This window comes from Symphodus melops (assembly GCF_947650265.1).
Source record: "Symphodus melops genome assembly, chromosome: 22".
NCBI lineage: Eukaryota > Metazoa > Chordata > Actinopteri > Labriformes > Labridae > Symphodus > Symphodus melops.
In genome coordinates, this window is record NC_136712.1 from 6,234,667 (window position 1) to 6,252,628 (window position 17,962).

The 17,962-nt window shown below is 42.4% G+C and overlaps 1 protein-coding gene across 1 annotated transcript in view; it reads right to left on the reverse strand.

The window, feature by feature from the left end:
* Positions 1–61: 61 nt before the first annotated feature.
* LOC306817886 (ELKS/Rab6-interacting/CAST family member 1-like) overlaps positions 62–17,962 on the reverse strand; it is a 54,711-nt gene continuing 36,810 nt past the window's right edge. Inside the window, 7 exon segments of the mRNA XM_079335141.1 lie at positions 62–726; positions 2,340–2,402; positions 2,404–2,469; positions 2,471–2,477; positions 13,826–14,019; positions 15,851–15,991; positions 17,570–17,710. Coding sequence (XP_079191267.1) covers positions 355–726; positions 2,340–2,402; positions 2,404–2,469; positions 2,471–2,477; positions 13,826–14,019; positions 15,851–15,991; positions 17,570–17,710 — 984 coding nt within the window. The 3' untranslated portion in view covers positions 62–354.

Genomic DNA, 17,962 nt, shown 5'->3' on the forward strand with positions numbered 1-17,962 from the left:
GAACATTTCCCATCTCTACGCCTCGCTTGAGTCACTGGTACCCAGAGGAACCACACACACACACACACACAACACACAAACACACAAACTGGTCTGGTCTAAGGTTAAATCGACTGAAGCCTTCCCCTATGAGCTTTCCTCCAGTTTTCTTAAAGATGAGAAAAATTACAAATTGGAGTTGTCGTCTCCTGCCGCATTTAAGTAGAAGCTGTTTGTGTTGCCGGCTGCAGCAGACAAAATAGTTGCTGTTTTTTTTTTTACCTCGACTCCACACACACCTTAATCTGCTCAGTTGGCACAGGGAACGTGTGTGTTGCCTCTGCCATTAGCGACTATTAGCATAGGGATGTTTAGCTATGTCAAAAAGAGTTTCTGTGTTGAATTAAAGATCTGTGCTTCCTTGTGCGTCAACAGAAACAGAAAGAAGAAGGAAATCCTCTGCAGTGAGGGAAGTTTGCGTGAAGAACTGACAGGAGTTGGTGTAGAGGAGAGGTATGGGTCACACACGTCTACTGGTCGGGGGGGGTTAAGGATTCTCCTTAGACATGCAGGAACACATGTCTGTGGGTATCTCGCTGGTGAGAGAGACGGTACCTGTTTCTCAGACTGTGTTCGTGACTGCTCCTCCTGGGCGAGCACCACCTCCCGCTCCGCCGTGATCTGAACGCTTTCCCTCAGCGCTTCCTCCAGCTCCTCGATGCGCTCCTCCTTCTGACGGAGGGAGTCCTACAGAGAGGAAGAGTGTCAATTTAAAGTCATCAAGCTGTTTTTTTTTTTTTTTTTTGGGGGGGGGGGGGGGGGGGGGGGGGGGGGGGGGGTGTCTTGTAGATATTCTTTAACGGATGCTTTAATGTCAAGCAAACACAACCCGAAAATAAAACTGTTTCAACCTTTGTGGCGCACAAAAGCTTCTTTGAATTAACATCCGTCAATCTGCCACCTCAGAGTGTTTTACTCCATCACATCAGCTACTTGTTGGAGAAACTTCTCCTGTCGCATCCTGCTTCACGCGTCCACAGAACGAAAAAAAACCCTTCATGCTCTTCATTCTAGTCACTGTGTAAAAACCGCAAAAGACTCCGGAATTAGAAACTCTGAGTCGGTGTTGTTTTTTCGGTTAAATGACGTGTACCCGGGAAAGACTTTCCCTTTTTTCCCCCCCCATTTTTTGAGTTAAATGTGAGGTGAATGAATAAGTGATGGGAGGAGTCAGGAGGCGGCAGACGCAGTGATACATTACAGTGGCCGTGAACAAAAAAAAAAAGCTGCGGGACATCTTTAACACATGTGCTGTGAATCTGCGCCCTGCTCCACATCCAGCATTACTGCGTGTCTAACTATGCAGACTGAGACGGCCTTTAATTGGATTAAATCTGCTTATTGTATTGAATCGAATTTACGGTTACTCGCATTCCTTTTGCAGGCCTCAGCGCTGGTTAAACTGCGAAGAATGGCTTACATTTCACACACAATGTAGTTACGGCTGTGACCACTGCGGTCTCATAAGTCTGAATGACTCACACAGCTCATCAGCTCATCTCCCTAACCACACGCTTTCACAGAAATGACAAGTTCGAAGCTCTGTATACCAGAGATCAATCATAGCTGGAGGGAGAATACACACACACACACACACACACACACAGATTTAAGGAGCATTTTCATCTGCCTCTAATCAGAGAAGCCACTGAGGTTAACGATTACTGGAAGAGGAGAGGGATGAGAAAAATCAGGAAGACAAAGTCAGGAAATTAGGGTCAAAAAGGGTGAAATTTAAAGGTACAGTAGACGTGTAAGGTAATCGCAGAAATGGAGACATATGAAGTGAACCACACATTGTTGTTAATCTTGTGGTCACGTGATACCCAGCGCACGATCAGGTGATGACGTGGACGTTTGAAAACCCGCAGCGTTCACTTTTTTTTTTTTTGTGTCGAGTTCGAATCCGTCATGTCTCCTCTAATTATCTTCTTCCTCTCCGTCACTTCTTCTACCATTTTCCTCCATCTTCCATCTGTGCTCGCTGTCAATCATCCCCCTCAGTCAACAGAATGAGAGTTTCCTCATACATACGTTTGTGTGTGTGTGTGTGTGTGTGTGTGTGTGTGTGTGTGTTTGTGAAAGAGAAACTGGTGTGTTTGACATTGCCTCAGGCTGCTCCCCGTCACAGTTGTCACGTCATCATGAAGCATTGTTATGATAGCAGACACAATTCAAGGTAGGACAGAAGGGAAGGAGGGAAACAGTTCCTCCCTCCTCACCCCCCCCCCCCCCCCCCCCCCCCCCCCCCACCCCCCCCAAAGCCTCATTTTTTAGCGGAAGCTTCCTCCCTCCTTCACCTTTATCTGCTGGGAGCTCTGGTTCAGATTGTCCTCCCTCTTCTTGGCCTCGTCCATCATTTGGGGCGTTCTTGTTCTTCTCGATCTGCTCCTTGTGCTTCATGTTGGCCACCTTCTTCGACTGGTCCTTTCATCTGCCTGCAAGTACACATCAAAGTGTGTGAACGTCACATCGTCTGTGAAGGTTCTCAGAGTTTACACAGTGAACTGGATGTTCTAAGCTTAAATGTCCTGCGTCCTATTTATCCTCATACATCCATGTCAGATATGTTGGCTTTGTTGCAGGTATATGATTCTGTCCTCCCCTCGTTCCCCCTCTAATTAAGTATAAAAACAAATGACTATTTCTTAATATTATAGTGGTGCTGATGGCCTCGTGGTTAGGTCGTACCCCCCCCATCCTTCAGGCAGGCTGCCTGGGTTCAAGTCTGATCTGTGTCTCCTGTCTCCACTCTCTCTTCCTGATTTCCGACCTCACCACTATCCCTTCATAAAAGGCATAAAAACCCCCAACCCAGAGGGGAAGAAAAAAAAAAAAGAACCCCCCCTCAAATTAAGATGCCACAGGAAGTGTCACAATAATGCTTTAATTGCATTAATGATTTTTACTGACCCCACATGTGTTCACATATCCACACATTCCCCATAAAAAGCAGAGAACCAGTCGCCCCCCCCCCCCCCCGAGTACATTCTGGAGATGCTTTCTGTTATTACCATTAAGATGACAGTGAAATTTGATTAACAACGCTGTGCAAGACAAGGCTGTCGTGAAATCCTTTTTGGACGACATAATGTAAAGATCTGTGCTGGAATTCAATAAAAAAGCAACGAGGTAATGACTTGAGGACATTTGAGATTTTCCTCGTCGTGGGAGGTGATGGGGTGGGTTGCCTGGAAGCAGAGTTTAAATCATCGTGTTGGGAATGAAGGAGCGAGAGAGGGACAAAGAAAGGGAAAGAGAGATTCCTCGAGGGAGCAGCAGACTGGAAGAAGGAGAAACGCTTTAATCCCAGTTTAAGCTGTCTGAAGGCCGTTGTGTCTCTGTCACTGACCTATCAGCTATCACAGCAGCTTGACTTGATCAGGACCCTTCATACCTTTCACACACACACACAGATGTGGACTAACCCGAGCTAATGCCAGTAAGGTTTAACAGCGTCTACTGAATCATGACACGGATGAAAGTTAAGTCAAACACAAAGGATGAATGTGAACATATTCACGTCCAACGTAGACAAAACTAAACCTCTGACCAACACGTGAGAAATGACTCAAACTCAATTAAATTCGCACCTTCGGCTCTCCCCGAGTCTGCGAGTCTTCTGGATGTTTTAATTTTTTTTTTTTATATGTTTACATCACGTCTGCTTGCACTGTGCAAATGTTTATGCAAGTGGACGCATTCCTGTTCACTTAAACTTTAACAGGCTCTCGCACTAATCCATTTTCTTTCCTTCCATTGCTGCAAATCGCCCGTAAAAAAGCCGACCCCAAGTGATGGGAAAACACTGCAAATCTGCAGGCATGTGCACTCATAGGAGACCATTTTTACAAGCTGCAGAGCTGCATGCTACGTTCCTTTAGGTATAAACAGGTTTCATCTTGTGCTGACATTTGACCTTTGTCTGTACATTGTAATTGTCTGAGCGTACATCTTAAAATACACCCGACTCAACCACTGAGCCACAGCCTCCCTGTAAATGTTTAAATGTCCTTCCATCTGACAGAAAGCCAGATCTCATGTTAAACTGATTATTTTGCTTCCACAGACAAAACATGAGACTCATGATGAAGGCAGATCTTCGGAGTTTTAACCCTGAACATACAAATTCAATTTATCTTACACATATCTGGGTCGGGTACGGCCTTTATATGAATTCCCATAATCTCTCCTCATGCTGTTTCACTTATTCTATTTCCACTGCTTTACTCCTTTGAGTGATATCGTCTGTCTGAATTCACACCAGTACTACGTTTATTTGTTTACATTGACTCGTACTAGCGCTCGTCTCCAACTATCAAAGCCATAAACTTGCTGCCAGACTAACTTTCAGCTATGGCCTTGAAATGTTTTCTACATTCGTATCACCTCCAGAAAGTTGAGAAATGATGTTGGCGGTGAATGCTTAAATAAAATCCTAAACGTGTTTGCTAAAAGGTCCGGGGGGCCCAATTCCAGAGCGTCCAGAGAAATTTGGGAAGCTGGAAGAAAAACTTGAAATGCACAGCCGGAGCCAAAACCGCTCTGCAGCACCTGGCTGCTCGGAGCTTACAGAATAATAATCAGCAGATTGAGCTGCATGCTCACATGTGGTTTTAAGCTGTATTGTATATGGGTGAAATAAAGGACTACATATTGCATCATTGTCACATCGAAACTAGGTTGAAATGCGAAACAGGAAAGAGCATGAAGTAAGCGTCGAGTTTCGATGGATCATTTTTTAGTTTCCTTTGTTTGCTCCCTGATTGTGGGATAGTTTTTGAATACATGGGATTCATTTTGTGCTCTACACCGTGCGAGTGTGTAACAGGTCATAAACATGCAGGAATGTTCCTATTGGACAATTTCCAGGAAGCTAAAACCATCTGGTTAGCTCTCTGAGGTTTCCCTCCTTCATGCTTCATTTACTGAATGTAATGTATGTGAGTTTCTGTGCATTAGGAATACACTTAAAGATTGCAATATTTCCATTGGACTCAACACCAACACTCCCTCTCCTCCTTCTTTTGCTACTCTTGATATTCATTCAACTCAAACCTGACTTTTTTTTTTGCATGTTGCTTTATAATCATTTATTTGCATCAGACCGACTTTGAGGAAAAAATGAACTGTGCCTGATCGCTCACCCCTCCTTTCTCCGCACTCACGCTTTCTCTCTCTCTTTCTGCAAATGCAGCGTTACTCTTTTCTTTGGATGAAATATTCTCATCAGACCATAGACCACTTCTTCTCTCGTTTCCTCTCCCCGATTCCTTCCACTCCCTCTTTTGTCACTTACATCTCCTCTGCTTAACTTCCCCCCCCCCCCCGAAAAATAGCAAACGCTTTAAGGTGTTTTCCATCGCCTGAGTGTGTCATCTGAAACTGAATCTATTTTAGCACGAGTGTGCCCATCTGTGAAACTAAACAGTGTATTAAATAAGCTACCGATGTCATTAACTGGACACGCGTGAGCTTTTAAGAGTCACTCAAATGTTTTACACTGAAAAAAATAGCATGTTGTCCGACTACCCACGTGTGCATCAAAGCACTCGCTCACATCTGAAGTTCTTGTTGGTTTATAACATTCTCAAGGTGCCCGATGACTTTCAATCCTCCCTATGAATGCGTCTACCTTTTTGTTAGATATCGACAGGTTTCTCACAACTATCCTGCGTGTGCATGTTTTATGAACTCATGTTACCATGATAATCAAGTCCAATAAATCAGTTATTTCCTACGTTGTCCTCTGTATGCTTGTTTGAAATCCCAACCAAAGCTACATGGCACTTTTTAAAAAAATCAGGATTAATTACAGTGTGACATGCATAGAGTTTCTTTTTTAAAGTTCATGTCATGCATCCACGTTTAATTAAACACTTTCATACACTCTGTGCTTAAGGGAGCATTGGTTACTTGTTGAACTCGATGGCTTGGCTCAGTGTAGGCTGAGTGCCATTTGAAGCTGTTTTAATATGTAAAATACTTCCTTTTCGCTCTCCCTCTAAATTCGCTTTCAACAACTGCTGCACAACCACTGGAGGAAGCAGAATCACCGGAGAGTTGACTTTCCCCGCAGTGCTGTAAACACCACATAAGAGTGCAGTGAAACCACATCCGCACACAAAGCCATACACTCATTGACACTTTGGGATGAGTTCAACTGAAAAAGGAGCCCAAAACTGTGATGAAAGGGGAAACACACACAGAGAGTTAGTGCTGTCAACTGGTTCAAACACAACCTGCTTTCTTTTTGAGCCTCTAAGTCGGACCACACACACAAACACACACACAGAGATGTGAATGCATCAGCACGTACCATAGCATACACTAACATACATACATACATTTTACAGCTCTTTGAACCTTTTAAACTTTTTAAAAACTTCAAAAATATCCTCGTGCACTGACCTCAAACACACATATAAGTTATATTTATATGTAACATATGCAACACACAAACAGAGAGAAGCCTTCATTAAAACTTAAAGCTGTAAAAAAAAAAAAAAAAAACTTCATACTGCAACTTTCATTAGAGCTGGAAACGCACACACACACAAACACACAATCTCGTAAAGTCTCAGAGTCTCCAAAATAAAATGTTTTCTCATTAGCATGCAGATGTGATGATATCAAGGGAGCCACATTAAGGTAATATTAATATTACATTTGGAGCCCTGTATAAATATTTGATCAGAAATGCTCCGGGGCCTCATGTATGTTTACTGCACATAGTTCACCCGACATTAACATCAAGGATTTCCTTTGAAACATTTGGAATTCAGTATTTCCTTTGAAAATACAGGAAATGTTGGTTTGGTTTATTAAGCCCATAAAAGCTATAAAACATGAAAAAAAAAAAATCCATCAAGAACATATTACTTTGGTCTTACCCTCTGCTGGCTCTGAAAAGCGTTCAGTGAAAGGAGGCCGTTTGGGAGAAATAAAGAAAGGAAATACCAATTGTGGAGAATCTCCCAGGAATTAAAGCTAATTTGAGAGGTAACAAAGGAGACGTGACAGCCTGGAGTGTGTAAACTAGTCATAAAACTACTAAAATACTACAACAGACTGGGTGAAATGTCTTTGTATTGATAGCAGAGGACACTGTGAAAATACATTCCCTTTAACAGCACCTATGTTATGTATACGTCAAAAGTGGCCATTCAAAAAAAGAAAGTGTTTCCATTACAGCGAGTGTGGAAGAGTGTGACTGAGAGCTGGAGCTGATCTTGGCGGTGTCTTTGTTTAACATGGAGAACAACATAGTCTCACAATGAAACACTGACACTCTGTTCTTGAACCTCATATTCATCTTTTGATCTGAACTCCAGATTGTATTTGAGCTGAGTCAACAACAGACCAAGAGTAGTTTTATAAAGTACAACGTTGTGTTTTTATGTGCGTTTACTTTGGAAAAGAGGAAAGTAATATGCATGGGAAGGCTAAAGTGTGTATGTGTGTGTCTGCTTGTTGTCTCCCATTAGCTGACAAATCCCTGCACCACCTCAAAGCTCAGAGTCCTACAAGACCTCAAAGGGATAACACACACACACACACCTCTCTCTCACATACACAGACACACACACACACACACACAAAGAAACAATGCAAGTCCCTTTAAAGCTACAGAAACCTTGATGTCAGACATTTGGCAGTGGGTGAGGAGCTCCTTAGCTCAAGATCAAAACAACCAGAAAAAAAAAGTGAAATAGCTAAAACAGAAAAGGGACCGAAAAAGAAAAAGGAGTCTTCTGTAGTATACCAGATGCCATTGCAATGCTAACTTTTCCTTTAGTCTTTCCCCCCTCTAGAGTTGAATCACAAAACACCAGAACAACAGTGATGAAAAAGCTGACAAGGCGGCAGGGAGAACGGCGGCTCTGGATGTTGAAAAAGAACCGAAGAGCACAAAGAGAGCTGGCACCGCGGAGACCTTTACAACAGAGCGGAGTGCACAAAACACTCAGACCACCAGATTTATACAGGAAACAGACGGACTAAGTGGTTATTATGTGGTGGATTGCAATGTGTAGGTCAGAGAAATTTGAATATGACTGTGATATGTCCGTTATAAAAGACCGATTACAGACTTGTGCATCCTGAAATCTCATTACAGAGTCACCTCCTGGGTGCAGATAGGAATATTTAAAATCGGAAAAAAATAAGACGCTTGATGTTTTTTAAAAGTCATGGATATGTATAATGTGCTGCAATGCCAGAATTGAAGAAATATTCCCTTTATTAAGCCCAGGAGGTAGTTAGCTCAGCAGCTTAGCTTAGCATAAATAGTGGAAACATGGAAAAAGCTAGCATGGTTCTGTCCAAGGGTTAAAAGTCAACCTTCCCAACACCTGTAGAGCAAACTAACTGACATCTCTTTTTTTAATCCAACCAAAATTGAAGTATTATTACCACTGTGCACTTTTATGGATGGTTATTAGCAGCACTATTTCTTGGCTAAGAGGAGCGACTTGCTGGAGTCTCCGCAAATTGCCTGGAAACCTCATGGTGATGACAACGGGACATAACATATCAGTAAGTAGGCAGTAGAGGTGCTTGTGACTGTAGCTGACCTGGACTGAATCAGGCTAGCTGTTCCCCCCCGTTTACATTGTTTAAAGTATTTAAGCTAGGCTAAGCTAACAGTCCTCAAAATCTAGCGAGACATTTACCCTGCGCACATGTGAGAGAGAGGTATCCAGCTTTCTTTTTAACGCTGTACAAGAAAGAAAATCTGTCATTTTCCAAAAGGTTTAACTGCAAAGTTAAACTTATTTAACAACCTAGCAGTCAAACTGTAGCATTTTTAAACATAAAAAAACCCATTAGGAGCTAAATAGTCAAAACCCTGAAAAGTATCTCAACTGCTCAACGAATGTGGTACCAGAAACAAAAAAACCTAAAAAAACCCCCAATGGAAAATAGGACAACTTTTAATTCAAGTACCTGTCCATGTTCATAATCTCGAAAAGTAATTTCAACATTGTGCTTGTTTGTTGTCTGAGTTAGCCTGAAATCTTAAACTGGGTGCTAATTTCATGATAGAGACCGGCGAGGTGGCTGCAAGAAAGGAAGAGCGAGACACTTCCTCTTCAAAGATGCAGTGATGTGTCACAGAAAGAGAGCAGAGTGAAAGTCAAGGTGTCTCCTTCATAGACAGATGGCCAGACATGACGGGAATGATTAAAAAACAGAGTTTATGACAGAGCGGAGGAGATAAGAGAGCGCGCCTCGCTGCAAGGACGAGGAGCGTGACAATGAAGGAGAGCGTGATGAGAGGAGAGGAAGAAGAAAAACAGGCATGCAGTACTAACCTTGAGGCGAGACTGGGTAGAGCAGGAGAGACAGGGTTGCATTGTAAAGATAAAAAGGAAGGGAAGGGAGACAGAGAAGGTGAGAGAGTTGAGTGCTAGGTTAACCAGCTTGATCACAATTCAAAGAAGGAAGAGATGAGAGGCAGAACTGACAGACAGAAAGAGAGACAGCGTCACACCATTAACCACAGAGGAACAAGCAGGGAGACAGGCAATGCTGGCAGACAGACAGGCAGCACATAGACAGCTTTTAATACAGTACAGTATTGGGGTTATGAGAGGCCTGCTCACCTCATATGACCTCTCTGGGAACATACACCAAGAAAACGGCACACACAAACCATAGAGAAGGAGCGTTTAGCCAATCAAAGCAAGAGCTGCGAGGGTGCTCATGATGAATTATTTCTTCTTCAATGGTTTTTGATACAGCAGACGACTTCCTTCGCTTCCCGCTGGGGGACACTTGAGAAGCGAGCGTCTCGTTTGGATTCGTGGAGAAGTCTCGACCGAAAAAGGCCCACAGCATGTTATCATTAAGATATGATATTCGAAGAAAATTGTGCTTCCTATATTGGTTGACCTCAGAAGTTTTCCACACAATCGTTCCGTGTATGTTTGGTTGAATTGGCAGAGCCCCCGAAACTCCAGAGTAAGTTTATGCCTGGGAACGCACGCTAATGACGCCTTGCCAGAGACAAATTGTCCATTACAGAACAATATAACACGCAATAAACTTCTCTAATTTCCCATTACTCAGGTTTATACTCTCCATCTCTCTGAACTGTCTTCATTTTTCTCTCTTTTTCTTCCCTTTACGTTATTCTTCTGTCAGTTTCATTTTCTGTTTCCCTCTCGCCACTGTGTTGTCTGTTCCTCTCTCTCTCTCTCTCTCTCTCTCTCTCTCTCCATCAGATGTTTAGTTTCTGTCTTGTTGTTTTTCCTCCTTCAACCATCTTCCTTTCTTTTCCTCTCTCTCTCTCTCTCTCTGTTTTCCACTCTTCTGTCCAAATCCTTTATTTTGGCCATCATGGTAGATTTTCAGCTCCATTTCCCCTCAGTGTGAAGTCACCAAGTCCGCTCCAATTACCATCCTAGTTACAGAAATAAATAACCTGCTAACACTACAGCTCCATTTAAAGCAGAGGGGAAAGAGAGGGTTGATGTTTAACCTTGTGTGACCTACACATGATCTTTTTTTTTTTTTTTTTCCGGAATGTTCCCCTTGCTCACTCGTAGCCCAGGGTTAGCCTTGTTGCCAAGCGAAGCGATGGCTTCAGGCTAATTAACCTTCCTCTAATACACCTGTTAGCTGGAGGCTAAGTGTCATAATTTACAGCAGGTTGAGCTAGCTCTGGGATGAACACAGTATTAGTACACTTTATGAGACAGGGTCAATGCCTGCAGCTCATTGTTGCTGGGTATATTAAATTAACCTGACACACGGCCTAACATCTAAAAAGTCTTGCAGTTACAAATCACTTCACTGTTCACTGAACTCTTACTTGCGACATCAGGAATGTCCGATTTTTTTTAAGACAGAGAAAGCTCCGTTTCATAACGTCGACATGTTCTCATTATGTCGACGTTTAACCACAACTTTGGTTTGGTTCGAAGTAAGCCTGATATCCCTTTCATTATTAATCTATCAGCTAAATAGAACCACAACATGTGAAGTGATCAAACGTATCATACATCATAGCGCCCTCTTATGTAACCTTTACCAACCGCTCTCTTCACAGTAATGAGTGTGGGGGAAAGTTACACCATCAAAATCTGCTTCATCTTAATTTTTGGATACTGTGGTCGGACAAACAGTAGAGCCTCGAGGTTTTTGAGCTTTCCAGTTTCCTAAGATCGGCCTGCAAAAGTTAGATAAACATCACTTGCTTTATTTTATTAATATAATCCTCAAGGACAGGAAACATTTAAAATGGTTATTGAGTAACATTATAATGCATCAACAAAGCTGCTCTGCTGTTAAATCGCATTATTGCTACAGACATGTTCACAGTTTAAGTCCACCAGTCAGCAGGTGCTAAATTATTAATCGTCAACCATTTCTACTGGCCAGACAGAGACACAGTGTGGAAACAGTGATTCTCCCTAAAATCATTAACACCCATTAGTCTTCGAGGCAAACTCCCAAGAACACCAAAGCAGTGAAGGGAGGAACAGATTAAAGAGGCAGAAAGAGAGAAGATGGTTCAAAAAGGAACATTTAGAGAAACAAGCGGACCGGTTTTTAACGAGCACGGACAGCTCTGATCGAGATGAACTTCACTCTTAAAAGTCTGGCAAAAACACGTGTTTTTTTTTCCTGAGCAGAAGATGTCGGACCCTGCTTCACTTACTGAAACCTCCTGAGGCTTCTGACGGAAACACTCATCAACAACAAACAGCCAGGCAGAGAGGTAAAACAGAGAGGCAGGCAGGCAGCAGGCAGACAGATATTCAGATACAGACAGTAAACAGATTAAGATTAAGACAAGTCACTGAGGAAGATGTGGAGTATTTAAGAAAGAGGTTAGAGGGTAGAAAAGTAGTTAGGAACACACAAGTCATTCCTATTAGTGTAAATAAAACAAGTGAACTGTTCAGATTCCTAATTTAAAAAAAAAAAAGTGTTAAAGTCTGCTAGTCAGGCATCCTCGGCTGAAAGTAAAACAAAAGTGAAGCGTGAAAACAGAGTCACCAAATGAAAGAGTTGCATCATTGACAGGAGCAGAGGGTTAAAATCTGGCACAGGGGAGACTCTGGTGCCACACTGCGCCCTCTTCTTACAAACTTAAGGGAGAAATAAAGCCTGGTTTAAACCTCTCTGTGTGGAATCTACGTCATCGTAATCTACGTCATCGTAACCTACATCGCTGTGAGCACTACATACTTGTGCTTTGGTGCGTCTGCGTAGCTCTGCGATACGCCGCCTACAAATGCTAGTTAGTATAATTTCTGGGCTTGTTATTTTGTTTTAGATTTAGGTGCCGCCCCATCCTCTGCCTGTTTGTGTACAGGAAACAAAAGCGAATGAAAGCGAGCTGATAAATACTGAGCAGAAGTTGACTATCCAGCTTGTAGTATTCTTCCTTTTGCAGAATTGTGGATACAGCTGTGACACCCAAAACCTTGTTAAAGCAGGAAATATGCTGCTACCCAGCGGTCCAATCACAGCGCTTGTAGTTGCGTTGTTATGACAGGTACCCTTCAGGCTACATGTATAGGCTTCTCTGCAGGTACGGGGCTACACCAACCTGTGACTCAGAAGTTTAAATCAGGCTTAAGGCTCGTCTCACTGTATTGAAAGAGAGGAGGAAACCAAACAGGCACAACATGCAATGGTGCAACTCTTTGATAGTGATTATTAGTGAACATACTCAGCTTGGTTCCATGTGGAAGAGGCTTGTGAAAATAAGAAATCTCTTCAAACGTCATAATTATTTCTTTTCGAGATTCTTTCAATTTTTGGGGGGAAATTTTTTTGCGTTTTCTTGAAAATGCCAAACGACAGAACATTTCTAAAATGCAAGGTGAGGGATTCAAATTCTTTGTTTTATTTGGATTTGAAGGTCATTTTAAACTTTTGGTGGTTTTGCTCAGAAACGCTGAGATATTTGTTCAGGTTCACATCCTGTGTGTGTCAAACAACTTTTTGGTCTCAATGGAAGAACCTCTGACTCAACTTGTGGCTCTGTGGTTGGTTAAAGATCATTTCCGAATGACAAAAACTGATCCATTTTGGGTAAAATGGTCCGTCAGATTCATTTTGAAGCATTTATTTCCACATTACTTGCCCACATGGGACTGCTTTTATTTTTTCAAAGTGCTCTTATATCCCGTCCTCGGACAAGCAGAGTGAGTTTTTGTCGTGCATCTGACCAACAGGGCCGACAGCCACTCACGTGCCCAGGTAGTCCCACACCATCCCTCCCATTGGCTGCTGAGAGGCAGCAGCGGGAGGGGCTTGTTTTCGCAACTGCTGAGAACGCCACAGATGGGAAGCAGAGGGGCTTCTGGGGTGTTATGGGCGCACGCGTACACACAGCCAAAAAAAAAAAAAAAGCGCTCACGCAAATGTCGAATCACACGATTGCATACACGCATGTAAACGAGGTACAAAGGGGAAAGGAAAGATGGGCGTAACAGAGGAAATAAGGTTAAAATGGGAGGAGAAAAGGGGGAGAAAGAAAGGAGAGGAAGGAAGGAGAAAAGGGGACAACTATAGGATTAGTTATGGAGGAGAGATAAGCATTGATTCCAACAGTTTGTAGGTAGAGAGTGAAAGAAAAATGAGCCACAAAGTGGTGAATAATCAAAATGTAAACCTCAGTCTTATTCACTTTCTAATGATTTAGGTATGAAAAGCAAGTAGGACATGTATAGATATGTTGCAGAAATACCTTTTGGACATATTACGTTTAACATTTAACCCATCAAACCTCTAAATCATGAATCTTTACAGTTTGCCCTCTCACCTCTCTAATTCATGGATCTTTTTCTCCTTGTCATTCTTTTCGTTCTCCATCTCCCTCAGGATATCCAGGAGTCGCTCCACCTCGGACTGAGCCTTCCCAGCATCCTCTTTGTGCCGGCTGACTTCCAGCTCCAGGCTGGAGATCTGTTCACAGAGTTCAGTGCTGGCCTGGGAATCAGCTGCTGCACTCTGAGCCTGGAACAAAAAAAATTAATCAGAATAAATAAACAAGAGGGTTTCACGTTCAGAAGCAGGTGAACAGCACATGATGGTCAAAATGAGCGTGTGCCGATAGCAGCATGGATAGGTGGAAGGGATGATTGTTCTTTGGTTGAAGAAATGACAGCAAAGCATTTCAGCCATGCTTTGAGCTAAAAGCTATTGTCAGAACTGCTGTATGTTTCCCCATGCGTTTGTCCCTTCTCCCCTTCCATTGTCTCCAGCTCTGCTCAGGTGAAGCTATTCATTACTCAGTGAGGTGCAGCAGGCCTCAGTGCTTCAAAGCCCAGTGTTCAGGACAGAGGGGGTTTTAGGAGTTGGTACTGCTGCCTCGTGCCTCTCAGTCAGGGATTATGTGTTTTCTTGTTGATTCAGTCGTTTGTTTACTATTTAGTTATTTTTCCGGTCTTTTTAAAGTCCCTTTGTTTTGACTTTGGTAAGATGTATGACGTGCTTTAATGGGTCAAGTTGTGGGTTGTTGTTAGGCCCGGCCAACCCTAACATGCTCATATCAATTACTATTCTAAGTTAACAAATATACTGTAGATATATATATATATATATAAAATGTGTAAAATATTAGAATTGCATTCATTTTAAGGGTAGTAGCAAAACATGCTAACTTATAAATGCTGCTGTAATAAAGGAAAGTCTTGGTTTTATCTTCTGGCTCATTGACGACAGCTTGGGTTTGATTTTCTTTCCACTTCCACCGAACCAAACGCACACTATGATGATTTATTTGAAGATTAGCACAAGCACGGGGAAATTAAAACAATTAAATGAAGGAGCAGTAAGTCTTTCTGTTGCTCTGCAAAGCTTCACCAAATAAAAACACCAAAAACAAGAAAGACGGATTAAGTTAAAAATAAAAGAAAAGTCATAATAATCTTTGAGGTTAAAACAGCTGTGTGTGTTTCCCAGAAGTAAATGTTGCTCTTGGGATGGATTGACTTTGTGTGTACGTGTGTGCGCACACGCCTTGTTGGTCACACAACATATAACCCTATTAGTTTTGGAAGAGCTCAAGAGTTTGTTCAGGTCGCTATGTCGAGAGGAAACCTTTGGATGTCTCACAATATTATAAGAAGATCTGGGCGGAGGAAAGAAAGACAGAGAGAGGGAAAGAAAAGGAAAAATAAAGGACAAAAAAAAAAAAAACTCACACCAAAGTCACATGCACAATGTCAAATCGTTCTCACACACAGAAACACGCTGTCAAGTCTTTTTTTTTTAAATCTATGGTAACAGAAAGAGACTCAGAAATAAACTCGACGAGAGAAACACCAGAGATCCACAGACACCTCCATACACATTCACTCACTCTGTGAACACACACACACACACACACACACACACACACACACACACACACACACACACACACACACACACACACACACACACACACACACACACACACACACACACACACACACACACACACACACACACACACACACACACACACACACACACACACACACACACACACACACACACACACACACACACACAGGGAGTGGCGGCGGTGGTGCTCCTGTCTTCTCCACTCTGTGAAAATGACTGTAAGGCTGTCAGCAGGCCGTCACACACGCAACGTTTTATGGGCTGCTGTGTGGGAGAGAATATTTGATACCTAAACTAAAAACACACACACACACACACGCACGCAGGCACGCACACACACACGCGCTTCTTTCTTTTACTTCTTTCACACAGTAAATCTATATGTACTCACGGCTCAAGGAGCTGTTTCGTTGTTTTTACACAATAACAAAAAACGAATTTGAATCTTCAATCTGACCTTCTTGAGTTGGTTCTCCAGTTTGATGCACTCCTCTCTCTTCTGCTCCAGGCTGATCTCCAGACTCTTCAGCCTGTTGTCCTTCTTCAGAGTGGAGGACGCCAGAGAGGACGCCTTCTCCTTCAGATCCAACACTGAAGTCTGACAGAAACAAAACAAAGAGACAAAGAGGCAGACAAAAAGTAATGAGGAAGGACGCCAGCAGCAGAGATTGTGAGTGCGAGACACTGACGAACTTCATGGTGCTCAAATGTGTATTGAATACTTGTTCCAATTTATTACAGCAGGTTAAAAATTTTGAAATTCGGAAATGTTTTCTTCCGGTTACAGAGTGGAAACAATAAGAGCATGCACAGGAAACGTTCAATCTGGAAATCAATGATTCATTTTGACACTCTCCTTTTGTGATCGTGGTAAAGATCATCTTTCTGGACCCTCAGTGGCCAGAGGAAACTGAACCAACTGTAATGATTGCTTACGTTAGAGAAACAAAACCAAAGTTTAAAAACTTGAGTTATCCTTAAAGGCCGACTGTCCCATCTTCTGCCAAACTTTTTTCCCATGACTCGTCTCTTCTCTCACTCTTCCAGCTCAATCCCTCCATCCGTAAAGTCTCTCTCTCTATTTTTCTGCATCCATCTTTTCTGGTCTTTTCCTCTTTTAGTAGGGCCCGTGAAACCAGAGGGAGAGACACTCAGACGTGTAATTTCACCCATGACTGACAATACCAACTCCAGACTATGGATCCTCATGTTTGACTAGGCTTTGGTCACGAAACCTTGCTGCTTACTCTGATTATATATAGAGACTTATATATATATTTTACCGATGTCAGACAAACCCCACATCTGTGTTTAGCAATGTAGAAAGGAATGCATGTTTTCTCCCCGAACGCTCCCATGTTTTACTCAAATTATAGAAAGGGCCTGTGACAGGTTTTATGACCCCACATTGGCTAAAATTATCGGAAGAGTTCAAGTCAAGAAGAGCATGAAGGACTTTTTTTTTTTTTTTTTTTACTAAAACAACATGTGTATTTTCTTCTCGCGTGTATTTGGTCTATTAATGGAAAGACTGGCAAACACAGCCAAAACTCTAAAAGAGGAGATCAACACCACTCTCGTGTCTGAATGCTAATTACAAAGGCTCGTCTGCAGTTAGCTTAGCATACGTTGGAAAAACAACTTTGCGTTATTCTAAATAAGCCCGTAAGCATTTCTACAGTTCGCTGGTCAAATTTGCTTCCAATTTGTTAAAATTTCTGTAAAATGACAAGTAGAAATGTTTGTGTTGGTTTCTATAGCAGGGTAACTCAGTTCATGGTTTGGAAACGTCTATTAAAAAAAAGACCTTCACACTGTTTAATTTCAGGTTTACCTCCTGAGGGATAGTGGGTGAACATGTGTTGTTTCCTGATTTGATTAATTGTTACTTTTCAGGATCACTTAAAATGCTTCGTCATCCTGCCTCTGCTGTTTTGTTCAGTATGAGTGTCAAAGCATAAAGAATGAATCCTCAGTCTCTGTTTTGATTGGCTGTGAAGCTTCTTGTTGTCAAGGAAATGTGACTGTGTAACGCTGTTGTCCTTCAGTGCAAGGTCTGCAGTCGAGTGACAGATCAATCAAGAGAACAGAGAGAGAGAGAGAGAGAGAGAAAGTGTGTGTGTGTTTCTGACTTATAGCTCCGACATGGATGAGTGTGTTCGTCTGGTGTTTCTACCTCACGGTCAGAGAGGTCAGCCTGCAGCTGCGAGACTTTCTCCCTCAACTCCTTCAGCTCCTTCTTGCTGATCTCCACCTCCTCCCCCTTCTCTCTGTCCTCCTTCTCCCGCTGCTCCTTCAATCGCTCGATGATTCGCTCCTGGGCATCGAGAAGAAGAAGGACGAGTGAAAGATGGAAAGAATGAAGAAAGAAAAAAAAAAAAGGACAAAAAAAAATGTTCCAACAGTAACTCACAGTCACTTAATATCAAGTTTCTGTACCAATAACAGCCACATTCAACCTTACATACATGGCAGCTTTGGCAGGATCTAACAGCCAACAGTTATTTGAGACATGTTATATATTATCTGGCACAACGTGTTAAATTCACATCTACTAAAACACTATAGA